Source organism: Bombus huntii, chromosome 14 (assembly GCF_024542735.1).
Source record: "Bombus huntii isolate Logan2020A chromosome 14, iyBomHunt1.1, whole genome shotgun sequence".
Classification (NCBI taxonomy): Eukaryota; Metazoa; Arthropoda; class Insecta; order Hymenoptera; family Apidae; genus Bombus; species Bombus huntii.
Window position 1 is genome coordinate 2,076,524 of NC_066251.1, and position 27,977 is coordinate 2,104,500.

Genomic DNA, 27,977 nt, shown 5'->3' on the forward strand with positions numbered 1-27,977 from the left:
TCATGTCGCAAATATTAACTCTGATACAGGCCATTCATTCACTTAATTACAAACAGCCGTGATTTAAGGGATACCGTACGGCAGGGGGTCCAAGCACAGACCACGTTTCAGTAGGTGTCCGAGGTGTAGCTGATACGGTGTAGCTTTCTTTACGATCCCTCATTTACACAACAGGACCTGCAGCCACTTCGCCAAACTTATTCTCTTCTTCTCTCTTTCTCTTTCTCGTTCACTCGATCGTCTAAGGGCAAGGGCTTCACCTCGAAATCCCTACGAACCGTATCGATTTGTATGGCCGAATGCTGCAACTATCGTTCTTATCAATGGCTGTAATTGTGATTTGAGTTGTATAGGGTTTGAGAGAGACGGCTACAGTTGTCAGAGAGATGATTAATATCATAGATTGTGGATTCTTATGCAAATTTGTATTTTTACGCGGCTGAAGCAACGATACCTAAACACACAGTTTGTTTCATTCGCTGAATCTTACAACGATCGTATGTTGGCTATTCTATACGTTTTTCTCTATCGTATTTTATGCATTTTTGCTCTTTCAAACGAAGCAATAGGCTCGTTGTTTTGGTTCTTTTTCTACGATCAGCATTTTTTCTTTCTTTTTTTTTTTTGAGTTTGTTTAGATAGATTTAGCAGATGGGTAGATCAAAATTAAAGAAGTGATTGTTTGGAAATTCTGCTGGTAAGTCAATGGAAGTTCGATATCCGATGAATCCAAAGTATCGTTTTCGATTTTAATCGACCACGTCCCTGCAAAGGAGATCGAACGTAGCGCGAGAAGACCTTGGTTCTTTTTCTACGATCAGCATATTTTTCTTTTTGAGTTTCTTCAGTTAGATTTAGCAGATGGGTAGATCAAAATTAAAGAAGTGATTGTTTGGAAATTCTGCTGGTAAGTCAATGGAAGTTCGATATCGGATGAATCCAAAGTATCGTTTTCGATTTTAATCGACCACGTCCCTGCAAAGGAGATCGAACGTAGCGCGAGAAGACCTTGGTTCTTTTTCTACGATCAGCATATTTTTCTTTTTGAGTTTCTTCAGTTAGATTTAGCAGATGGGTAGATCAAAATTAAAGAAGTGATTGTTTGGAAATTCTGCTGGTAAGTCAATGGAAGTTCGATATCCGATGAATCCAAAGTATCGTTTTCGATTTTAATCGACCACGTCCCTGCAAAGGAGATCGAACACAGCGGTCGTCTGTTAGCTGTGGCGCGAAAAGTCCGAAGCGAAAGACAGGAAGCAGGATGTAAGAAGAATAAGGAAAGAGCGAGAGGGGAAAGGAATGTCTATATGAAAGGTTAGAAGAGACGAACAGTTAGGGGAACGTGGACGCGGTGACGCGTGATTCTGCACATCGGCCAAAGGAAAGATTACCATCCGGCCGCTTTTTCCCAAAACTACGTACGTTCTTCACTTTGTCGCTCCCTTCTCTCGGCTTCTCCTGCCACGCTACAGGAAAACTCTTTGATATTAAGCGTGTGCGCGAAAATCCGAGGGGTCGCAAATCGTAAGATCCGCGCGGATACCGAGCATCCGAATGAGCAAGGAAAACAGTGTTCTCCGGAACAGCAAGCAGCTCTCTTTCAAATAACCGCCCCTCGTTCTACGTAGAAAAATCTGTCGAAGATCTGACGATGCTTGTACCTGTCTGTGCTTCCAACGACCACGAAGAATTACGATTAATTGCGATTCTATTTGCGAATTAGCAGCTCAGACAATTTTTCGACACAAGTTTAAGTAGACTTTTTTAACGCTAACTTTTATTTCACATTTTTCAAGATTTTATATCGAATAATAGTAAGAAGAAATATTATTGAGAATTGAAAAACTTGATGAAACGATCGAATTACTCGGTTGTCGATGTTTATCTTGTTTTCTGGTTGCGAGATAATTCTACGCGATATTAACGAGCAATTTTCCGTAAGAAAGTGAGTAGAAAATTTATGTTTGAGTGGAAGTTGTGTATATGATGTTTTATTGGATTTAAATGTACTTTATCGAATTGCTTTTTATACTTTTCTTTATGAAACTTTAGATTAATGAAACGAATGTATACGCGTTAAAAGCTCGAGGGACAGATGACGGAAGTTGAAGAATTTGAAAGACACGCATGTACAATATGTACGTATACGATTGCCTTGTGTACAAATGGCGAAGTGACGATGTTTTTATTTTTTTATCAGCAGCGAGACTCGCGTCGGAGGCTGTAAAAGCGAATTAGAAGACCCTCGGCTTTTCTCGCGGAACACGTTTTCTTCGCGCGTATTCCTTCAATTTATGTGCGTATCTTGCTTGAAAACATGTGTCACGCGAGAACGGAATACTTCTTTACGACGAAGCATCAGAGAAACTAAATTTCACAGAGTCGACAAGGGGCCAGCTTTTGAATTACGATATAAAATCTTGTCAACGTGAGACGGAAAAACTTGGATGAAACATTTATTGCTTAAACAATGTCTCGTTATATCGATCCATGCTACGGAGAATAATATTCCCATATGATACACACAAAACATGATAACTTCATTTCCATTAATTCTACCATCTCAGTAAAAGTCTACCATCGCAAATTAATTCTTTAACATTAAAATCATTTTTTAGCTCGATACGAATGGAAGATAAACGTACGGTACAAATACGAAATATATTGTGTTGGAAACTAAATGATCGCGGATTTTGTCATTAGGTGGCAATGACAAAATCCAAAATTTTATATTTGTCAAGTGAAATGTTCTACAAATTAATTTTTTAGTATTAAAATCATTTTTTAGCTCGATACAAATTGAAGATAGACGTACGGTACAAATACGAAATCTATTGTGTTGTAAACTAAGTGATTGCGGATTTTGTTATTGCCACCTAATGAGAAAATCCGCAATCACTTAGTTGCCAGCCCAATAGAACGAACAATCGAATTTTTTAAATATTTCATTATTATCAATTATTTCATCAGCAACTATTTTTATATTTTTATATCCAATTTATTGTTTTATTCAATTCCGTTTAATATCTGTAGGATCGCGTGGCTGATCGATAATCTCACATTGCAAATGTCATATACTAAACACATGGTCTATTTCTCAGTACGTACGTACGTGTCAGTCGAGTGTGTCCTGATCTTATCCTTTGCGTTATTACGGTTTGTTCTGTACGCTTGAACTTTTCACTTGTCTTCAAACCATAGAAACTAGACGCTGATACACGCAGCGAGATTATATCGTAATTTTGCCATAATACGTTCCAATGTATTTTACGATGTGGTATAGCTTGTTGCATATTTAGAGAAGTTGATTTGCTTCTTAATAAATATTTCAGATAGTACAAAAGCACATAATCTCGATCGCGAAACTTTATCCTTTTTCAATCGGTTTCCAATCTACACGACGTACCATATGTTTTCCAATAAATTTCTTACGCGTTCAAACTGCGTAATCACTTTTGAATCTCGTTTTATATTATACGAAACTTGCGCGTTCTTAATTCGATGGCCAGATTGTTCTCATATCGTTATTCGATAGATATTGTCCTACTTGCGTAATATTCACCAATTTATCAGAGTTAAACGATGCACCATAAGTTCGCCCGTTATGGATATAAGGGTTCGCCGAGGTTCTCGATTGCTCTGCATGCACGAGCTTTCATAAGTACAGACTTCCTGAAAGGGTCTGGTCCAAGGACAAGCTCCCTTTCATGCATACCGAATTTTCCTTATCTCGTGCGCGCTACTTTACGACAGAAATGGAAAAGCCTGGCTGTTAACTCGACAGACCTTCCTTCTCAAATTTCTTCCTGATCCCTTCGGTTAAACGTTCAGGTTAAACATCGGATTTCCTTACCAATCGATCTCCCGAACAGATACATTTTGAAATTCCGACGATTATACGCTTGCTGCGTTATTTTTGCAAACCATAATCTAATATTTACGTAATGGTTTAATAAACAAATTTACGTAATCGTTTAATCAGACCATTCCATGAATAATGTTTTGTTTTCTTTTGTTTTGTTTTTGTTGAGGTTGAGGTTGACTGATAGAGGAACGAGTGGATGAATTTGTAATAGAAAAATATATTGAAACAAGTATAAATACAGGCATAGTGTATGAGGTGAAAATCAAGTAAATTGTTATCATTATTTATTCATTTAATATAAGATATTGTTGAGGTTGACTGATAGAGGAACGAGTGGATGAATTTGTAATAGAAAAATATATTGAAACAAGTATAAATACAGGCATAGTGTATGAGGTGAAAATCAAGTAAATTGTTATCATTATTTATTCATTTAATATACGATATTGTTGAGGTTGACTGATAGAGGAACGACAGCAAAAGGGCATTACCAAAAAAGTGAAGCTTATAGCTTTAGCTAGGGGCTACAAGGAACATAAATAGAAGTCTGTTTATAAATTTTTTTGTTCCTATACCTTGCAACCCAAAACATAATGTATATTCAAGGGTACAATAATATGCATCTCTCCTCATTTAGAATATTTCTGTGTAATAGCAGTGTCCAGGTCACATGATAATCAAACAGCTAAAAAATTCTACCAAATGTCCAAATTGGACAAATTGTGAATGTGAAATATTAAAAAAAAAAAAAAAAAAAAAAAAACAGTATATCTGATATACAGTGATTTGTACAAGTATTTAGTCGAATAGAAAAACTTAGAAAACTTGTATTTTTTTTTCTATTATTAATTACAAGTAATCACACGTGTCTAGATGTTAATTTCTGTCATTATCGTTCCTTTGCTCGATCACCATTAGCCAGCAGCTTACACAGCAATTTACTGCTCTTATTAACGTGTCGCGGTATTCATAAAGCGAACTAAGAAACAGCTGTAAATAATCGACACGTTGTTGCACTTTCTGCTTCGAATCTGTCTGTGACTCGTTGCGTTTGCCTGCTCCGTATCTTCGATTTACGCCCGGTCTGATCGGTATTGAGATAATTAAGCGGTCGATTAAGATCGAGATGATCGGTACGACAGGTGTGCTCTCGTGCAGCGTAGAACGAAAAGGCGTTAATAATGATGGAGTTGGCGCGATCGCCGTTCTTACTACTTCGCGTATGTACTGCGATCCCATTACTTTCTTACGAGACCGGCCAACCAGCTATTTTAATATTTCACCGACCAAATGAACATCGCCGCGCTCTTTCGCTGTTTCGTTCTTCTTTCGTTTCGTTCTTCTTGTACGTTCCATTCATTCGCGTGTTGCCCTTGTCTTCGCTTCCACTCGGTATAAATACATCGATGATAATTATTGCTATTGCTACCCTTCATATCGAAATATTCTTAGTCAATCTTATGTTTTATTGCGCGATCAAATCGCTCGTGAGGTTTACGACGGGATGTGTTTGCGGAGAAATTACGCTATAAATTAGGAATTCGTAGGGAAGGTAATACGTTCGCGCAACATACTATCAGCGAACGTTTTTCTTCGTGAAAAACGTGTAGGAAGCATCGGTTGCAAAACTTCGGATCACAGCGGATATTTCGATTTATTTATTAATTTGCTAGAATTTATATAATACGGTCACGCTCTAACAACTGCACCGTGGCTCTGTCGTATGCAAATTTGTGAACAATTCGTGGAATAGAATCGCAGGCAGAAATTTGTTTCGCCTGTTAATATCATAGCCAGATTAGGGAATTTTGAAGATACAAAAATCTACAGAACGAACGTAATGCAGAAATATATAAAATAGGGGAAAAAACGTGTTACGTGTTACGATATTTGGAAAAGCAATTGCTTATTTAACTTCCAGTTTTTTAATTATACAGATAAAAATATGAATTTGCATAAATATCCGCGGTATAATTATAACGAATGCTCTGCTATGGATATTTTGTATATTTTTGCATGCTATATATCTGCCGTGCATTTTTCACGTTCGGATTTAATATAATTTTTATTTTAGTATAAAATTCTTCGTAATTCTGTTTCATGGAACTCTGCTGTTGAAATTCAATTAGCGCATTCCTTCTTGTATTTAACACATCGCTGTTATACGAATATTTTCGACACACCCTGTATCTCTGAGAAGTTAAGGAGACGAAACATAGAAAGACCTTGCTTAAATTAACAAATTTTATTGGCAAACATCGCGATACTTTCCTCGTGGGCTGCTAATACGACCAGCGCTGATTGGCGCTGACTTGCCGCTTAAAAGAAACCAGTTCTTAAACATGTCGAGTCGGATCATTCGCAAACGATCATGCATCTTTTCCTGCCTCGTCTTCAGACGTGAATTTTAAACAGCGTTGTTACCGTACGCGACAGAACAAATCTTTAACAAGCTCAGTCGCCAACGTTTATAGTCCTGATGGTCAAATGTGACCATTTCCTTTTCTCTTTCTTTCTTTTCTTATTTTTTCTTTTTTTTTTCTTTTCTTCTTTCTTTAAGGAGATTCCGTTCGCCGATGACTGTCAGACTTAAATAGGCAGCTGCATGCGACACTTTACGTGTTACGAACGTAGCAAATTTTACGTTATCAAATGTTGCAAAGTTTCCGTTGAATTGCAACAGCCAAGATATCAGATTATGCCAGTCAATTTATCGACGAATTTATTTCCAAATTAGAACAAATTTAAGATAATAAATTTCCCTCGCCGTATTCAGTTTCCTGTGAAACGTTTCACCGTCTTTTCATGTTTGCTATCTGCTATCTTACGTTATTTTCATGTTCATCGTAGATAGAATATTCACGTAATTTCTTATTTATGCGAACGTAACTGAAGAAATGAAGACGTAAGGAAACTCATACATCTCGTGAAACAGTAGGATCGTGTCTGTATATTAATTAAAAAAAAAAAAGAAACACTTAGTTTTTTGCATTTTTCTGTCTGTACTCGCGTTACGTAAAACCTGGCCAACGGAATCCGATGGAATTTTCTTCGCTGTACAGTTTAGCGTCCGGCGAAGAAAATAGGATACGTTTCGTCTCGATCCGTTTTGTAGAAGCTGACACATAGTCTGACATGTGAGTTGTATGCGTTGCCATACTTGGTACAGCTCGACCAACGATGATTATCGTCGTGTTTGTTCTGAAATCGAACTTTTTTGTAATTTGCAATATTTTCTAATACGGCGAACACGCACACTGTTATCGTAAGAAGAATGCGTAGGTACGTGGTTCGTAAAAACTGATCTGCCTAAAAATTGTTCCGTGGATTAGTAGCCTCGGCGAAGGATGCCGTTGGCAAGAGATAGCAACGAATAAATAAGAAAATAAATTGCAAAAGTTAGATAGTCACTGCGGCATTACCGCATAACGTTCCACTTTTAAGGACGACTCTCACAGTGTATCGAGTCTCTGATGGCGGTATCCTGCGGTGTACATTTAGCTTTTTCCTTAGCGAGGCGAGTTTACCCAAGACGACAGGTTGCGATCATAGAAAACCAACGATATTAAAACTGTGTAGAGCAACGATGCCCAGCTCGTACGACGATGTAAAGGAGATTCAAGGGAAATCTGGAGATCTTAAGAAATCATAAATATTTAATTAACAATTTCGATTTATGTACCGGCTGCATATACGAACAGGTAGAAGAACAAGTAGCCAAAGATTTTATGACTTTTAGTAGATTCCTTGTGTATCAGTTTCTTCTTAGTTTTCTGCCGGTTCATACGACTTCGTTATTTCTCCATATACACGGAGAATTTATTAAAATAGACATTTTAGCTGTTATCGGGTTGGCAACTAAGTGATTGCGGATTTTCTCATTAGGTGGCAATGATAAAATCCGCAATCACTTAGTTTCCAACAGAATATATTTCGTATTTGTACCGTACGTCTATCTTCAATTTGCATCGCGCTAAAAAATTCTTTTAGTATTAAAGAATTAATTTGTAGAACGTTTCACCTGACAAATATAAAATTGTGGATTTTGTTATTGCCTCCTAATGACAATTTAGTTTCCAACACGATATATTTCATATTTGTACCGTACGTTTATCTTCCATTTGTATGGAACTAAAAAGTGCTTTTAATATTAAAGAATTAATTTGTAGAATATTTCATTTGACAAATATGAAATATATTGTGTTGAAAACTAAGTGATTGCCACCTAATAACAAAATCAGCAATTACTTAGTTTCCAACACGATATATTTCATATTTGTACCGTACGTTTATCTTCAATTTGCATCGCGCTAAAAAATTCTTTTAGTATTACAGAATTAATTTGTAGAACATTTCATCTGACAAATATAAAATTGTGAATTTTGTTATTGCCTCCTAATGACAAAATCCGCAATCATTTAGTTTCCAACACAATATATTTCATATTTGTATCGTACGTTTATCTTCAATTTGCATCGCGCTAAAAAATTCTTTTAGTATTAAAAAATTAATTTGTAGAACATTTCATCTGACAAATATAAAATTGTGGATTTTGTTATTGCCTCCTAATGACAAAATCCGCAATCATTTAGTTTCCATCACAATATATTTCATATTTGTATCGTACGTTTATCTTCAATTTGCATCGTGCTAAAAAATTCTTTTAGTATTAAAAAATTAATTTGTAGAACATTTCATCTGACAAATATAAAATTGTGGATTTTGTTATTGCCTTCTAATGACAAAATCCGCAATCATTTAGTTTCCAACACAATATATTTCATATTTGTATCGTACGTTTATCTTCAATTTGCATCGCGCTAAAAAATTCTTTTAGTATTACAGAATTAATTTGTAGAACGTTTCACCTGACAAATATAAAATTGTGGATTTTGTTATTGCCTCCTAATGACAATTTAGTTTCCAACACGATATATTTCATATTTGTACCGTACGTTTATCTTCCATTTGTATGGAACTAAAAAATGCTTTTAATATTAAAGAATTAATTTGTAGAATATTTCATTTGACAAATATGAAATATATTGTGTTGAAAACTAAGTGATTGCCACCTAATAACAAAATCAGCAATTACTTAGTTTACAACACAATAGATTTCGTATTTGTACCGTACGTCTATCTTCAATTTGTATCGTGCTAAAAAATTCTTTTAATATTAAAGAATTAATTTGTAGAATATTTCATTTGACAAATATGAAATATATTGTGTTGGAAACTAAGTGATTGTCACCTAATAACGAAATCTTACTTAGTTTCCAACACGATATATTTCATATTTGTACCGTACGTCTATCTTCAATTTGTATCGTGCTAAAAAATTCTTTTAGTATTAAAGAATTAATTTGTAAAATATTTCACTCGACAAATATGAAATAAATTGTGTTGGAAACTAAATGACTGCTGACTTTGTTATTAGGTGGCAATCGCTTACTTTCCAACAGAATATATTTCATATTTGTATCGTACCTTTATCTTCAATTTGTATCGAGCTAAAAAATGCTTTTAATACTAAAGAATTAATTTGTAGAATATTTCACTCGACAAATATGGAATATTCTGTCTTGGAAACTAAGTGATTACGGATTTTGTCATTGTCGCCTAATGGAAGCGTAAAAATGAAATTTTTATTATATTTCCAACTTGTATACGTAGAGATATTTTTAAACTTAAATCACTACAGAGGTTGCTCGCTTTAATCGAGGCACATAAACGAAATTCCTTTAACAGATAATTGATGCTCCGATGAAATCAACGGTCGGAGGAATTGTCAAGCAAATCTGTTGGCGAGAATGCAAAGAATTTTCGTAAAAATTCCTTTTTCGTAAGAATGACGCGCGCCTCGCTGAAAGAAAACGAAGCCACGAAACAGATTAGCGAAAGAGCATATTGCAGAAGTAAAGGACGATGATCGTGGCGACGTGTCCAGGGGCAGTAACCCAGCCCATCGAGACAACAGTTGCGGTTAAATGCCTGAGGGATTCGGTGATGGTGACGCCATGGCACGAAACCACCGACAACCCTTTCTGGCCAACGAGCTATACCGTACGGTACGTTTCACCGCACTCACCGCTGACTTAAAGTTCGAATATTTTCTCAACTCGAGTATCACGTACATACGTGCGATTTATTTTTGTTATTCGAACCATTGTTATCGAGTTACGATCACACCGACGCCAGAGAATGCTTCGACTCGCCTTTCCTTTTCGGACTACGCGTTTTGTCAAATTCCGATAATTTTAAACAGAGTTCGACCAGCCAACTGATAAGACGTTTTTAAATAGTTTAAGAAGCTGTCGAGTAATTTTTATTTCCTATTTATATTTTATAAATATTCATCGTGAAGAAGCGTATCGTCGTGTATATTAGCAATGTTTTACAATTGAAATAATATTATTAAAGCAATCTTTTATTATTAAAGTAACTTCTATTAAAACGTTCCTCTGCTTAGAAAGATTAAGGTAACGCGTGGCGATAAAAAAGCTATTGCACGATATTCTGGAAACTCTCAGGAGTATTCAGGAGCTTTGGGGAATTTTTTGACACACAAAAACCTAAGAAATCTGCGATGAGATAAGTTTGCGGATGGAGGAATAAATGAAACATTAAATACAACGCATAATATCGACTTCTTTATTTTTTTTTCAATTGTCTGTAAATTTCTGAATCGTCTACGTGAAAAGATAACCATCGTAATAATTTTAGATTAAAATACATAGTCTTAGCTTCTCTATATATTGGATTGGCAACTAAGCGATTGCTTATTTACCAATCCAATACACGTAGTCTTCTGCTTAAAATAGTTAGCAGTTATACTTCTGAAAGTTACAAATTTTGCTGAATTTTTCACACAGGTTTATACCTGCAGATAAAACGATCATCTACTTAAATCACATTTACTTTCATTTGTTAAGCCTTTTTGTGTCAATCCTCTCGATGGTACGAATGTGTACACATCATCGAACCAAACGCTATACAACGCTATACAAATAGAAACATATAAATGGTAACTTAACAAATGAAATAAACCAGAACTATTTCACAAAGTTTGACGATATTTATATCTAAAACCTTTCTACATTTATAGCATCTAAAAATACCAAAAATACATCTGTCGATCTTACATTTCGGAAGGAGAATAATTGTCAAAAAATTCGCATGGAAACTCGGATGTTCGATTGTTTTCGTTACGTTAAGTCCAATAGAAGTTGTACGGAAGCAAGTTCGAAAGAAAAAGGCAGAGGGTGACTGGCATGGAGAGTTAAAAGGGGGGAAGAGAGAGACAGAGACTCAGTTATTTAATTAAAACCGGATTATACGTGGTAGGTAGGGGCCTATCCTACATCTGTAACCACCAACCTGGCACCATCGATATATACTAATTGCTCTATCCGGATTAAATGGCCGTAAATACTGCACGAGCTCCCAGCTAATTACCTGCAGCTTGTATTTCATCGACATAGGAGTCGGGCATCCTTCTTTCTTGAATCTTTCATGAATGCTGCTACAAATACGTTTGCGAAATCGTATAAGATATGTGCGAATATGTAATACAGCGAGCTGAAAAATAGTAACCTGTTTAATAAATACATCGGAAACGTTGTGATATTAATTTATCGGAATAACCGACTCGATGTTGCGTGGAGAAAACGAGAAGAAAGTAGGAGAATGAGAAAGTATGAATACGCGTCGATGATTAATTTGTTTGTCTGCTGGCTTTTAACGAACAAAACGCGACATTTTCTTTTCTCTTCTTATTCGTTTCTCGAAGAAAAAGTACTTGTACGAATAAACGTAATATTCGTATTCTCGTTGAAACTCGTGTACGCACTCGTGTAGATAAATTTTCACCTAACGTTTTATTCGTTTAGCGCTTCTTCAGTCTGGTTTTTGTGTTTTTCAAACGTTTAATTTATAGGGTGCGTTTCTCCTCGCCTACTTCCTTTCGAGTTTTTCATCCAGGTCTTGTTCGAGTTTTATACGTCTTTTTGTATGTTACGTAAAACACTTTTACTCGTATGCTTGTTCGTAAATTCAATTAATTATACCATGGAAAGTTTTATTTCCCTTTCGTGTAATAAAAAGTTGTATTGCCATCTTTCAGCCAGGGTAGAGAATTTACAGATAAATTCCTTGCACTCTGAAACGCCATAAATATTTCTCCGTTTGTGTTAAAAATCAAAATATAATTATGTATTGGGTCGTCCGAAAAGTTTCTTTTCTTTTGCAAGGAAATAATAAAAGCACAAGATTTTATCGAATTATGTATATACGTTTTGTTTTATCATGATACGAATCACAACGTTTGACAGATTAGGTTTCGTGTTTGTGTAAAGATGCATCGTTGTAAAACACGTGTCTGCGAAAGAAAGACACTTTTTAACCTGATACGAAAGATATAGAAATTTCGTTGGCATCGTAACGAGACACTACTATCGTATTTGTACACGTTGGTGAAACTTGAAACAGGTGTGAAAATAGAGGATGGAATATAGGAATTATACTTGTGGCACGCATATATTTCGCCAAGTATCTGAACAGTCAATTATATTAATAAGCTACGATATGCAGCGAGATTGTCTTTAGCGGTAATTGTACGTTTGAGACTACTGTTCGTAGCGTATATACTAATTTTTCACTGAGTATATGTTTGCAATGAATACCTGCTTTTATATACAGAGTGGTTGATAACTGGTGGTACAAGCGGAAAGGGGGTGATTCTACGCGAAAAAAGAGGTCGAAAATATAGAATAAAAATTTTTCGTTCGAGGCTTTGTTTTCGAGAAAATCGACTTTGAGATTCGTTATAACGTGCCGCACGCGTACCGAGCGAAAATTCAAAGTCGATTTTCTCGAAAACAAAGCCTCGAACGAAAAATTTTTATTCTATATTTTCGACTTCTTTTTTCGTCTAGAATCACCCCCTTTCCGCTTGCACCACCAGTTACCAACCACCCTGTATATATAGACATCATATCTAATAATCACTTTTAAATTTTTTTTTATTCTCCTAAAAATTATGTAGCATTAAATAAATATTTTTTTTATTGTTACATATATGAAGAATAAAAGTAATTGTACTTCAGGTAGAGCAAATAACAAAAATGGTTTTATTCAGAATTTTTTCGGTAGATTCGCCCTTTAATAACGCGATACCCTTACGACGTAGAGTGAGAAGAATCTTTTCATTCCGCACTCCTAGGCAGCCGACTCTTTTAATTAAAGATACGCTACCACTCTATCTTCCGTAGTCGTTTTAAAGTGTAAATGATAGCGCGGTTATGGTCAGAGTCGCGGGAGATAGCTTCTCGCGACGACGAAGGGAGTAGCATCGTCGTTTTATCGAAACGAGGGGCAAAGAGCAGCGAAAGCAGTTACGAAAGGGCAGAAACGCTGGAAAGTAAGTAGAAGAAAGGAAATGAACGAAAGAAGTCAGGAAGTGAAGCAACTCTGATTTTCCTTGAAAAAAAAAAAAAATTTGCAAAATTTATATTACGATAACGATTTCCCGTTTGCACGTAGTTTGATTAAACGCTTTCGTTATTTAAATTTCTTACGTTTGCATAAAAATTTCCAAGCAGATTCGATAAAATTTCAATTTTAAATTTTCTTCGTTCTGTCGCAAATCCACCGATTTATACCTAACCTGCGATATTTTATATTTGGTACTATATCTTCTATTGTAATCATTGTTTAAAAAAATGATATATCTATTTGTATCGTTGTACATTACGTATAGTGTATTAGTTAGGGTATATTGTTTAATACTTATCGCTATTACATCACTTGTATCTGGATATCGTATTTTCAACATCTATTGAAATGTTCCACTTTCGATTCAAGTGAAATATTCTACAAATTAATTCTTTAATATCAAAAACATTTTTTAGCTCGATAAGAATGGAAGATAGACGTACGATACAAATATGAAATATATTGTGTTGGAAACTAAATGATTGCTGATTTTGTTATTAGGTGGCAATGACAAAATCCAAAATTTTATATTTGTCAGGTGAAATATTCTACAAATTAATTCTTTAATATCAAAAGCATTTTTTATCTCGATACAAATTGAAGATAAACGTACGATACAAATATGAAATATATTCTGTTGGAAACTAAGTAATTGCTGATTTTGTTATTAGGTGACAATCACTTAGTTTCCAACACAATATATTTCATATTTGTCAAATGAAATATTCTACAAATTAATTCTTTAATATTAAAAGCATTTTTTAGTTCCATACAAATGGAAGATAAACGTACGATACAAATATGAAATATATTGTGTTGGAAACTAAATGATTGCCACCTAATAACAAAATCAGTAATCATTTAGTTTCCAACACAATTTATTTCATATTTGTCAAGTGAAATATTCTACAAATTAATTCTTTAATATCAAAAGCATTTTTTATCTCGATACAAATTGAAGATAGACGTACGATACAAATATGAAATATATTGTGTTGGAAACTAAATGATTGCCGATTTTGTCATTGCCACCTAATAACAAAATCCGCAATCACTTAGTTGCCAGCCCAATAGTTTCGTTGTGCCGAGGTATATCGTCATCATAAGTGAGAATTTCGAAAAGTGTACAAACTATATGAAAATTTAAATTGTAATTTAAAGGGCGATATGGACGATATTATAAAACGTTCAAATTTATAATTTGTAATTCATGTGAACGTAAAAGGGAAAAAGTAGGAGGTCGTGCTTAAGAAAATGAACATCTTAGATGAAGGATAAAAACATTCAGAAGGTCCTTGCGGTTTAGCCATTGAGTTTCCCCTTTCTTTCCTTTCTTTTTTTTTTTTTTTTGCCCCCTTTTATCCGAGACCCTTGCACGCGAAAATGGCACTGCCTCCGTTAATTATGTCAGCAGATGGAACTCTGTAAATGGAAATCGCATCCCTTGACGATTTTCCAGGGTTTCGATGATAACATCGATAAGACTATACGACCGAAGGAACGAGTTCTTACGCTACCCGAAGCAGCCTTGTAATTCCAAAGATTACGAAAAGATTACGAGTTCCAGACGAGTGCCATTCTATGGAATCGTTTATCAATTTATATCGTCAAATTTACATTGCCATTCGCTGTTGCGAAACACTTTTCAAAACTAGACGTAACTTTCGAGAAAATTACTGGAAAATATCAACTTTACCTTCCATTTTCAACAGTATGGAATTTTATTGCTTCTTTTTAACATTTCTTCTAAAGCTTAGAATACGAAAATTCAGTTTACTTGTCTCTTGGAAAGGGAGCTTGGATTTTTTAATCGCCGCAGTACAAACGAATATTCAAACATTTTAGATTCAACAAGTACACTATCGTTGATATTACTGTACAAACGATAGTCGGATAATTTCCAAACAAGTGAATTATCATCAACGTCACACGCAAAGATTCGATCGAACAATCCAAATTTCTTTCTTTTTTTATTCAATATTTCACATTCACAATTTGTCCAATTTGGACATTTGGTAGAATTTTTTAGTTGTTTGGTTATCATGTGGGTGGCTACCCCCAGCGGGGTAAAATAATCCAAATGAAATAAAAATTCACGAAACTGATCGCCAAGAATCTCGCTGTTCGCGTACGATTCCCATAAAATGTACGTTGAAAAACGCACACGCGATAAAAGTACGACGACAAATTAACCTTCGCTCGTCTAGCTGAAGAGAGCAGGCGCTCGAAATATCAATCTAAATAATAAGCAGTAAACCGGCGAGATTTCCAGGCCAATATCCTATCGGCAGGATTGTGCAATAATCGAACGCGAACTGTCGTTGTATTATGAAACGCTGGAACGAGGAAACGCACTCGCCGGTATTTTGCATCGCGATTATTTCCAATCGGAGCCATCCGCAATGCCTATAAAGGAAACAGAAGGTGTCTGTTTCAATAAAGAACGGAATATCGAGTACACGGGGTATTCCGGGGCGCGGACATAAATTTCCCAGTGTACCTAATTGAAAGGGGAAAAGAAAACTGAGACGAGAAGAAAGTTTGCGACTTGGAGCGACGAGGAGGAAGGGAGGTGAAAACTGGAAAAGAGACGAATAGAATCGGTTTGTAAGAGAGAAAAGAGGAAGGACACGAGGGAAGAGAACCGCTTCGGGATATGTTAAACGGCTCGAGAATAGCCGGTTGCCGTTCTCCAAATAAACGACGCCAGAAGCGGTGAGGGCACACGGTAGCTTTTCGAAACAAGATTCTTCGTGTCGATGTAACTTACGATTCTCACGGCTGTTCAGCCAAATCCCTACTAACTTACTTCCACCCACGAGAACGTCGTTTAGGCTACTTTTGCCCCAAAGTATCCGAATATCTGCTTATTTTTCTCAACATGCGTTTTAATTGCAAGATTAGTCGTTCTACGTTTGTTTGGAAAATTCGAATATTTTACGTATATATTTAATTGAACGTTCATTGAACTGGGACGTGTGTTATTGGACGTATAGTGGTCTCGCGGTATCGTAGTATAATACGTAGCGCAGGTGTGATGCTTGGCAGTTGTAAATTTCAATGGCAGCAAATTAGTAGCAAGATGGGAATACAGTTTTAGTCCGGTTACTCTTAGAATTGCGGACTAAAATGGTCAAATTTTGCTAAAATTTCATAATTATTCCTCTCTGATGACGAGTCCCAGCAACGTGCGGTACAGGGATCCTGCGTATAACGCGTTACTGTCGAAACGCGATTGGAAAATTGGTGAAAATCTGGCACGTAACGAGAATTTTGGAAAATAAACAACGCCATTCGATATTTTTCGGAGCAAAAGTATGTCTGCTGTCTGACAAGTTGCGTGAATTTTGGAATACCGTGATCTTTCGTTTATTTTTAGATCGCCAAGTATCAGCCCTCGAAAAGTTTTTCCTGCTATAGGAAAGTAGCAACTCGAACACTTTCTCACTTTTAGTTAATTATTTATTCTTAATTATAATTATTATAGTGAAAAGATCGTGTACTTACACGGCATTTGTTAGGAACCTAATTGTAGCGTTGCTCAATTTATAAATGCAAATTTTTATTCGAATCAAATGTTTCTCTCTCAGATTGTTTCTCTGTGATATAAATTGCAATGGCTAAATTTGTTACAGTTATTCGGATGAATTAATTACTTGCATTATTTTTAATAGTTACAGTCGCGTGTTCTTATGGTTTGATAGTTTCCTGTCGAATTTCCAACGTCCTTTATCGAACGTATTTCGCTAGATGCTATCGGTTTTTAATTAATACAGAAATTGAGATACATTGGAAAATCGATACGCTATGTATAGAATTAAAGGATTCTTTTAATTATCGATAATTAGGATTTGCGGGCTTTTCGTTTCGAAGCGTTGATCAATTTATCATATTCTTTTAACACGTTTAATCGACTGAATTTGAACGAATACAGAGGAACGATGCATCGCGTGCAAGTCCGTATGAAAATAATTTTTACTATGAAACAGGTTTCCTTAAAATTTATGTTAACGTGGAAGGTACGTAACAGGTGTAACCACTCGACACAGTTTATTTGACTTCTGCATCCGGAATCTTCTTTGTAAACTAACATTTTTCAGTCTCACAATTCTTTTGGACCTCGGTTGATAAATGTTTCTTTTAAGAACGAATATATCCGACGTATGTTGGATATGCGAATATAATAAAATTACGCGAAACGAAAATTAATTACGCTGTAAACTCGCTGAATTTTAGAAAAATTCTTCATCAATCTACGGTGAAAGAACGTTTAAAATTAGCATACTCAATTAGTGTGAGTAACTTTTGTACTAAACATTTTCTATCATATTGTTTAACTTATTTTGGGGGTTATGTCACATTCGTTCGTTGCTTTCGTCGAATATAATTCTATTTCGTAATGTGATGGTGCCTTTTTGTGCCTCTTCTCTCTGAAACAATCTTCTGCTCGTCATGCACGAGCTTAATCGCGCGAAATTCTTAATTCGCTTACCGACATTCTTAGATCTCTCGTTGTTAAGAAGAATTAGAATAGAATAGAATAGAAAGCGGACGAACATACGTTTGAAATGAAGTATGCGTGGTTTAATTTGTGACAGGATGACAGTAACAGGGTGTAATCGTGTTTTAGGCAAAAAGAAATTTCCATCGGATCCGTCCTGTTGCCCAGCGTGCGGAGTAACTGTAAGGCCGCAGGAATTGGAGCAACATTTCGCTCAGGAACTCGACCGACTTTACAAGATATCGTCGGCATCCTCTCGAGCGCGAGCGTCAAGGTCGAGTTTGCCTCCTGGCCATCCTCAAGACCATCCCCATGGACCGATGCTCCATGCCCCATCAGCCGCTGATGGAACGCCTCATGGAAGATGGGAGACTTACAAGAGAATTAAAGCCAATAGACAGGTAAATAAATAGTGTAGTATCATGGACAAATGACTTAAGAAATATCGGGTGAAATATTGTGGGAAGGTTTAAGTGCCGTTAGGCCAAAAAGGTCCTGGCAGTTTTTATCAGGTGAACGATAAACAATGTTGCGAGAAGGCCTATGTGTCGTTAGACCAAAAGGGAGTTTTACCGGGCGGTTGTCACCTGCAGAGTTGTGAGTGGAGAGTCGAGTTATGAGTAGTCGAGTCGTGAGTTGTGAGTCGAGTTGAGATAATTGTGAGTTGAGAGTCGAGTTGAGATAGTTGTGAGATGAGAGTTGAATTGAGACAGTTGTGAGTTGACAGTTGAGTTGAGATAGTTGTGAGATGAAAGTTGAGTTGAGATAGTTGTGAATTGAGAGTTGAGTTGAGATAGTTGTGAGTTGAGAGTCATATGGTGAAGAGTCGAGTTGAGTTAGTTGTGAGTTGAAAGTCGAGTTGAGATAGTTGTGAATTGAGAGTCGAGTTGAGATAGTTGTGAGTAGAGAGTCGAGTTGAGATAGTTGTGAGTAGAGAGTCGAGTTGAGATAGTTGTGAATTGAGAATTGAGTTGAGATAGTTGCGAGTTGAGAGTCATATAGTGAAGAGTCGAGTTGAATTAGTTCTGAGTTGAAAGTCGAGTTGAGATAGTTGTGAATTGAGAGTCGAGTTGAGATAGTTGTGAGATGAGAGTTGAATTGAGACAGTTGTGAGTTGACAGTTGAGTTGAGATAGTTGTGAGATGAGAGTCGAGTTGAGATAGTTGTGAATTGAGAGTTGAGTTGAGATAGTTGTGAGTTGAGAGTCATATGGTGAAGAGTCGAGTTGAGTTAGTTGTGAGTTGAAAGTCGAGTTGAGATAGTTGTGAATTGAGAGTTGAGTTGAGATAGTTGTGAATTGAGAGTTGAGTTGAGATAGTTGTGAGTTGAGAGTCATATGGTGAAGAGTCGAGTTGAGTTAGTTGTTAGTTGAAAGTCGAGTTGAGATAGTTGTGAATTGAGAGTCGAGTTGAGATAGTTGTGAGTAGAGAGTCGAGTTGAGATAGTTGTGAGTAGAGAGTCGAGTTGAGATAGTTGTGAATTGAGAATTGAGTTGAGATAGTTGTGAGTTGAGAGTCATATAGTGAAGAGTCGAGTTGAGTTAGTTCTTAGTTGAGAGTCGAGTTGAGTTAGTTGTTAATTGAGAGTCGAGTTGAGATAGTTGTGAGTAGAGAGTCGAGTTGAGATAGTTGTGAGTTGAGAGTCGAGTGGTGAGAAATCGAATTGTGAGGAATCGAGAGTTGAGTTGCCGAGTTGTTTTCAGTTGTAGACTATTAGTTGTGAGTTTTGAATCAACTATTTAACTATAACACATTATTTAGTTCACGTTAAGTAACCATCGTTTCCCGTTTAATCCATTGTAAATAGATCCATCGATCAATAAAATTATCATATAGGATAGTGATCATTGGAAACCCTAATTTCTAATATTTCTAAATAAATAAAAAAATCCTACACTATTTAACAGTTATTCACTACTATACAGGAGGAACAAAAAAAAGTCTTTGTCGCTTAAAAATTAATTACCCAATCGGTTCTGCTAAAGATAAAAAGATACATTTCCTTTTATTAATTTGTCGATGTTATTCTTTGATTGTACATCAACTTTTATTCTGAATTTTGTTGATATAGCGTGATTACGCCTGTCACGATATTTCTAAAAAGTGGTTCGTAAATATGTGCAGGCTAGAATCCGTGTGAAGAACCGGAAACGGAAAGCGGATGAACCTTCTTGCCCCGTTTGTAGCGAGAGGCTATCTGGCACGCCGGAGGAATTGAATCAGCACGTCGAACGATGCTTGAACAAACACAATAATGGAAATCCCGCTGGTCAGAATAATTTGGACGAAGAGGAGGTGGACGTGGAGGGCGATGCTGAAACTTTCGAAGAGTATGAATGGGCTGGTCAAAGAAGAGTGCGGGCAACGTCGATGCTCGTCGGAGGATTTTCTGGTAAATTAAAGCGAATAAATCGTTCTTCAACAAGATCTATAGCTTTCATTTTCATAATATCACATTTTCCTAGTCGTATTCGTGTTTCTTTTTAAATCCTATTATTTCTGTATAATCTTTCTTGAGAGGTTAAAAACGTATTCACTGCACGAACAAGCTTTTCTTCCTCTCGAATCCATACGTCTGACAGTCGTTAAATAGATGGTACATTTATACTGTACGTGTGAGAGTGTTTGTGAGCGTCGAAGAACGTCCAGGTCCCGGTTGGGACAAAAGCGATTAAAAGCGATCAAAAGCGGCTAGAAGTTATTAGAAGCGATCAGAAGAAAAGAAAGAAGCAAACAAGCGAGTAGGTCGTCGAGTCGTTCAGAGAGTAACGTACATGAAGAGCAAAATAATTTGTAAAGAAATTTGAAACTTTTTGTTTTTCCAAATCCTCTTTGTACCTTAACAACAATGATGTGCGATAATCGTTGACTCGATCATCTGGCATTTGGATTGAAAGCAATCGAGGATTATCGGACTTAAACAATTGCATATTACGATGTTGTGACCTGATTAATTAATTAAAGATTACAGTTAATCGAGACTAATCCACGTCTTAATCATTCTCACGGTATTATATTTAACATCAGATTAATAATTTTCTCCTTTTAACAAAACATCGAACGTTGTATGAAATTTGTAGAAATGCTCTGTAGTATCGTGAAAAAAAGGCCTAATTAGAGATAGATCGGATCGTAAAAACAATGTCGTCTACCCTTCAGTTGTCAGTTTACGTCGAAGAAAGCCTATGTGACTGAGGTCACCTAGTTCTTGCGGAGCATGGGCGTGGTGAGATTAAAGAAAAAAGAAAAGAACGCCAGAGGAGAAGGACGATTTTGGGATCAAAGAGCGCTAACCGAGAGGTGGGAGTGTGTGAATCGAGAAGTGAGTGTGAATCGAAAGTCAGAGTTAGTGGAGAAGTCGAGGAGTAGAGTCGTTAGCGTTGCTGAGAGATAGAGTTGTTAGCGTTGTCGAGTTGCGAGAGTTGTTTCAGTTGAAGTACGATTCTTGTATTTAGTTCCAGTTAAACAACCATCGTTTTCTGTCTAATTGATATCTGTACAGTCAATTTATTGTAAATAAATTGTAAATAATGGGCGAAAAATGTATACCTAAAGTTCATTGCTTGTTGCGTTCGTAGCTGCAGGTTTAGCGACCTCATCGAGCAATCGTTCAACCGCTGGCAACGGTGGATCTAATCAGCAGGAAGAGGAAGACGTGGACCTGGTGGTCGATGGCGACGACGCCGCCGAGTTTGGACCTGCACAGTATTCCGAAGCCGATGTGATCGCGCCACGTATGGATGGCACGCCGAGAGAGCAAAAGGAAAGAGACGCTCTTCGAGAAGCCGTGATATCGCCAAACGCGTCCAACACGCCTCACACGCCGCACACACCCGAACAAATCGGTCAAGGTTTGGTCGAGGTGAAACCGGAACCAGGAACAGCGACTCCTCTTGGCCAGAACGAACAAGACGAGAGTGCCTCGACGTCGCCTAGAAGGGACGGTGACACGCCAGTAATCGAGGCTCTTCGAGGCAGAATTCGGGAATTAGAAGCGGAAATGCGTGGCCAACCGTTTAAGTGTCTCATCTGCATGGTAAGTTCTTGCTAGTGGCAGATTCATTAGCGTAGATGATTATGGAAAGTGGCATAAATCGTATATTTTACGTCTCGAGATATTTAACGTTGCGAGCTTGACGTCTAAACTGACTATGATCGTTTAGCGAGGCAACAAACAACTCGATGCAACAGTTGAATTTCACTTTGCAAAGATCATTTTAGATTATCGTAATGTAAATTCAAAATGATACACGCATTTTTCTTTTTAGATTCTTTAAATTCCTGATTTAAACCACGACTGTCATAATTTATTTACTTCCCAATGGGACTACAAGTCATTCGGTTACATATCTTCTCTTACAAACTGCATCTCTTCCGCCATCTCTTCATACTAACTTACATAGATTCTTCGTTTATGAGTTTTTTTGTTGTTATTAAGTTATTAGAGACCAAGCAGTAAAATGCAGTAAAAGGCATTTCATTTTCGTGGTTATCTTCCAAAATGATTTTTCAAATTTTGGAATCTCTTCATGCCATGATATTTAATACACTTTTTATTTGTTACAAAATACTCATATACGGATATGTACGTGCATTGGGTTGGCAGCTAAATGATCGCAATCACTTAGTTGCCAGTTCAATACATTAAACCTGCTGTCATCCTCATTTCTTCTTCGGTTAGTATCTCTTCGGATATCTTCTTTTTTCCGAACTATTTTGTTCATAGAAAGCGTGGAATGCACGGAACGTCCAACAAATTTAGTTGGATAATAAAATATTTAAATACTATGTATATTGTAATAATATCTGTTGAAATTGAACACTTTTGGGTAATGTAGAATTAAGAAAGACAGCAGGGTTAAAATGTAACATTATACTGTCTATTATAAATATATTTACTGGATATTATTTGTTACGCTTCTCATAGATTTAGCTTCTTAAAACGTTGTCTTCTTCTTTTTAATATTTCTGTTCTCAAGCTTTTCACCTAGTAATTCTTCTGTTTCTTCCGTTCACGTAGCAATTTTATTAAATAATTTCCGAGACTGAGAAAACACAGAAGCAATAAATATAAAGCTCGTTGCTTGCTAATTAACAAAAATATTTCATTCTTTTATGTCCTCAGGAACAGTATAAAAAGCCTGTGACTTCGGTTTGCTGCTGGCACGTTCATTGCGAACAATGCTGGTTGCACACATTGGTGAGTTACCAGTATTTTGCTAAATTTACATTTATAATACGTCTTTGAATATAATTTCTCTTTTCTTTTCTTTATTATAGTAATTCGTATATGAAACGTTCTCACCAAATAGAAAGTATACTTTGACAAAATTTCTCGTCATTTAATTAATTTACTTGAATTATTTATTATTTCCAGAATTTCAATGAGTAAAATTGAAATTCCGAATAAAAATTGAAGAAAGGCATTGATCCTTGTCTAAACGATATATTAACAATTCTTTCTCTGACACGTTGCTCTCGATTCACCTGTGGAATATATTTTAAACTTTGCTTGTTATCTTATACGTTACATAAAGAAATATATCGCAATTATTATCATAATATTTCATTGATATTTAATTACATTAAACATAAAATAATGAATAGTAAATCTCATATCTAAAATCATTTTATATAAACACGATGAAATAATCGTTCGATATGCTATCAAATTATCATACTCCTTAAAACCTAGTATTATTTCTCGATAGAAACTGTTCCTGTCAAAATTCTTCTTTCTTCTCCACTCCTCAAAAAAAAAAACGCCCATTGCGATATAAATGTTTTTCAACTTTAATCGCATTGAATTATTTTATTCGATTTGTCGCTAATATATTTTTGCCATACGGTACAACTGTCAGAGAAAGAAAGTTGAGAATAGATAGGAAAAAATTTGTTGAGGAGAGTTGTCCCTTTCAGGGTGCGAAAAAGCTGTGTCCACAATGCAACATGATAACGTCGCCTTCAGATTTGCGACGTATCTACATGTGAAGGAAGTCGCGTGTGCCAAACAAGAAATTGGGTTGTCCGTAGAAAAATAATGGTCGATTTTTTGCCAAAGAATCGACGCGTTTCGATATGACTCGATCGTGTAAATATCTGTATATATTTATGCGTCACGTTAAATTAACTCCTTTTAGATTTACCACGTACGAATTATGCACTTAGTAGCGTTAGTAAATTAAGCCGTGAAAGGCGCGCGCGAATCATGTCTCGATCATGCTTTATCGCTCGTCGCGCAGACCAATTTTCATCCTGCTATAATATATAGAAATATATATAGAAAAATATTTCCTCCTCTGATAAGTTATCGTATAATGTTAGTCGACAAGTTGCTACGCTACTCTTCACAAGTATTTGGACACCTGCGATTCGATCAAAAAATTCATATTTTTTTTATTTATGAACAACGTTTCTCTATTCTTCACCATTTTTCTCTTCTCCTAAAACAATTATCGCGAAGATATTATCTTTCGTCTATGCGAAATTGAAAATAAAACGAGGAATATATCTGCATTACATATATTCAATGTTTAATTATTTAATTTCCTATACTTTTAATCGTTCCTCTTTAATTTGTAATAGTTAACAATTATTTTCTTCGTTGAGATAAAAATCTTCGCTCTTTTTCTCTTCTCATAGGCGGCAAATTATGTCAAAACAATTATCGCGAAGATATCTTCTTTCGTCTATGCGAAATTGAAAGAAAACGAGGAATATATCTGCGTCACATAAATTCAGTGTTCTAATGAATAATTATAATTATTTAATTTCCTGTACTTTTAATCGTTCCTCTTTAATTTGTAACAGTTAACAATTATTTTCTTCGTCGAGATAAAAATCTTCCCCCTTTTTCTCTTCTCATAGGCGACAAACTATGTCAAAACAATTATCGCGAAGATATCTTCTTTCGTCTATGCGAAATTGAAAGAAAACGAGGAATATATCTGCGTCACATAAATTCAGTGTTCTAATGAATAATTATAATTATTTAATTTCCTGTACTTTTAATCGTTCCTCTTTAATTTGTAACAGTTAACAATTATTTTCTTCGTCGAGATAAAAATCTTCCCCCTTTTTCTCTTCTCATAGGCGACAAACTATGTCAAAACAATTATCGCGAAGATATCTTCTTTCGTCTATGCGAAATTGAAAGAAAACGAGGAATATATCTGCGTCACATAAATTCAGTGTTCTAATGAATAATTATAATTATTTAATTTCCTGTACTTTTAATCGTTCCTCTTTAATTTGTAATAGTTAACAATTATTTTCTTCGTTGAGATAAATATCTTCCCCCTTTTTCTCTTCTCATAGGCGGCAAACTATGTCAAAACAATTATCGCGAAGATATCTTCTTTCGTCTATGCGAAATTGAAAGAAAACGAGGAATATATCTGCGTCACATAAATTCAGTGTTCTAATGAATAATTATAATTATTTAATTTCCTGTACTTTTAATCGTTCCTCTTTAATTTGTAACAGTTAACAATTATTTTCTTCGTCGAGATAAAAATCTTCCCCCTTTTTCTCTTCTCATAGGCGACAAACTATGTCAAAACAATTATCGCGAAGATATCTTCTTTCGTCTATGCGAAATTGAAAGAAAACGAGGAATATATCTGCGTCACATAAATTCAGTGTTCTAATGAATAATTATAATTATTTAATTTCCTGTACTTTTAATCGTTCTTCTTTAATTTGTAATAGTTAAGAATTATTTTCTTCGTTGATATTTGCTAACTGTAATATGGTTGCGTACAGTAAGATCAAAATTACATTAAAAAGTTTCAATTGAAGAACTTATTTTCTTATCAGAACAGAATTATTATATTATTACTAATATAATAATATAAATATAATATATATATATTATTATATATTCTATAAATATGCAATGATTTGTGTCCAAATATTTATGTACGGTAGCGCACGTTATTTTGCGCGATACTTATTTCAAGACTTAAGAACCGAATGAGGGACATTTAGAATATTACGAACACAGATATTCGAACAATTTAATTATAATCGTTATAATTAATCGTTTCATCTAGTTCCGCCGTATAGTTTCAAATAATTAAGAAATCTGTTAAAAGGAGGAATGCTTGCAGTAAAACCGAATACGACGAACTTTTACACTCGATCGTCGATTGATTAAAGTTCGGGGACGCATCATCGCCAAGCATCTTCGTCGAATCTGCTCCTAATCGAAGACTATTCGCGCGTACCTGAAATTCCTAGGTGTCATTTCGAACGACTAACGTCTACATTAAAGTCGCCCCTTTTCGCCGGATCTACCGTTTTTCTCTTGAAACAATGTATCTGTGTCTACGATTCATCGAGTTCAATTTACAAAGACGAATATTATGTATGTGTAAAATATAATCGACAACTTTGTTAAATCAGCTATTTCCAGTAGGCTTTCCGTAACCGTGAAAGAGGACAAAGAAAATAGTCGGAAATTATCGTATTTAAAATACGAGCAGCACTCACCAACACTACGTGGAAACACGAGTCTCTTAAACGTTTATTACGAATGTCCAGCAATCTGTTGTTGCAATCTTCTTTTAAGCCGAACCTAACGAACCGATTAATTTAATTCGAGGCGCACAAACGATATGGAAAAATGCGAAGAAGAATAACGACGAGTATGCATTTTGTTTCTAATGTATGATATGTAACATTCAGCTACTATATGCGACTTAGGCAAAACACTACACAATGTAAAGAGCAGGCAATATTAAGTTTTCTCATTAGGTTTAATTATTTTTTTATTTTTATCCATGGAAACGTATATTTATTCTATTTTATCAGCAATAAAGAACAATTTATTATCGATAGTATCTGTTCGAAAAAAAAAAAAAAAAGGAGAAGCTAGATTTTATATTATTTATAGTATGTTTCCTATCGTTACCAGGGTTCAATCGTCCATTTTTCCAAATACAAATTTTCCTTGAGGAATACTTCTTTAATTGTCTACGATCGATAGAGAATATTCGTAATGGGCGATTAATTCGTTGTACGGATAAGATGCACGTTAGAAAGGAACGAATTAAAAAGGCAATATACGAGGTGAACTTGTTTTTTTTTTCTTTTTCTTTTAATTTCCGTTGTAAAATACGCACTGTTTGCAGGCTATGGCGAAATCGATAAATCACAAGACGATACACCAGTGTAATCCAATCGACCAAAGTTACGATACAAACAAACAGACAGAAAAATGTGGATAAGTTAATAATTGATATCTATTAAAAGGAATAACGCAAGCTCGCCTGTTTTTCCCTTGTCTTATGCATGTAAAACGGAAGGAACGTTGTTTATTTTGATTAGAAAAATTCGTGGAGGAAAGTACGAAGAGGGAGAGAATAAAGAAATGCAGATGAGAAAGGAAGGGAAAGACGGACCAACGCGTATATCAACGATCGATCTTCTTTCGAAAGATTCGTTTCTTATTTTCTAAGTATATTATTGTTCCATCTGCTAAATCATTGATACAATGATCAGCGATTAAGCGAACCAATGAAAAATGACGAAAAATTGTTTGACATTGAGAAGACAGATAATTCGACTGGACATGGCTCGATGAGTTATGTTACATTGGAAATATTTGAAATTTTATTTCATATTAATTTTCTTGTTAATATCCAGCTTTCGTAATATTTCATATTATAATAATCAGTTACAAATTTTCTTTCGTCGCTTCTCCCACGTTCGAGGTACCAAAATTTAACGACCGAAACATTGCACGCGCGTCCAATCGAATTTTGTCACTCGTTGTTGATAAAACGTGAAACGAACTTGCGATAAGCAAATTATCTTTGTTTCGAGACGAAGTATGCAGGTCGATCGACCGCAGTGATATGCACAAGTCCAAGAGTTGCTTGGATGCTGGTCAATGTTTTTTAAAACAATAGAAACGTCCGAATTTTCTCTTCTTCTGCTTCTCTGTCCCTGTTGATCAAGATTTTAGATTGCTGCGTGTCCCCTCGTGCACGCCGAGAAAGTTCTTGTAAATACATACAGAAATCGAGTTAAAACCAGCAGGAGAAATCGGCTCCCCGTTGCGAGCGTTGTTCTGTAATCGAAATAAAACGATCATGGAATGTAGAACTATCGTTTA

At 35.6% G+C, this 27,977-nt stretch overlaps 1 protein-coding gene across 1 annotated transcript in view; it reads left to right on the plus strand.

Moving 5' to 3' along the window:
• Positions 1 to 27,967, plus strand: part of LOC126872909 (E3 ubiquitin-protein ligase Rnf220-like) — a 201,987-nt gene extending 174,020 nt beyond the window's left edge. Inside the window, exons 5-9 of the mRNA XM_050633167.1 lie at positions 17,988 to 18,259; positions 19,982 to 20,249; positions 21,436 to 21,893; positions 22,983 to 23,057; positions 23,777 to 27,967. Of these exons, the coding sequence (XP_050489124.1) occupies positions 17,988 to 18,259; positions 19,982 to 20,249; positions 21,436 to 21,893; positions 22,983 to 23,057; positions 23,777 to 23,848 (1,145 nt within the window). The 3' untranslated portion in view covers positions 23,849 to 27,967. The remainder of the gene's footprint in view (positions 1 to 17,987; positions 18,260 to 19,981; positions 20,250 to 21,435; positions 21,894 to 22,982; positions 23,058 to 23,776) is intronic.
• Positions 27,968 to 27,977: the final 10 nt, after the last annotated feature.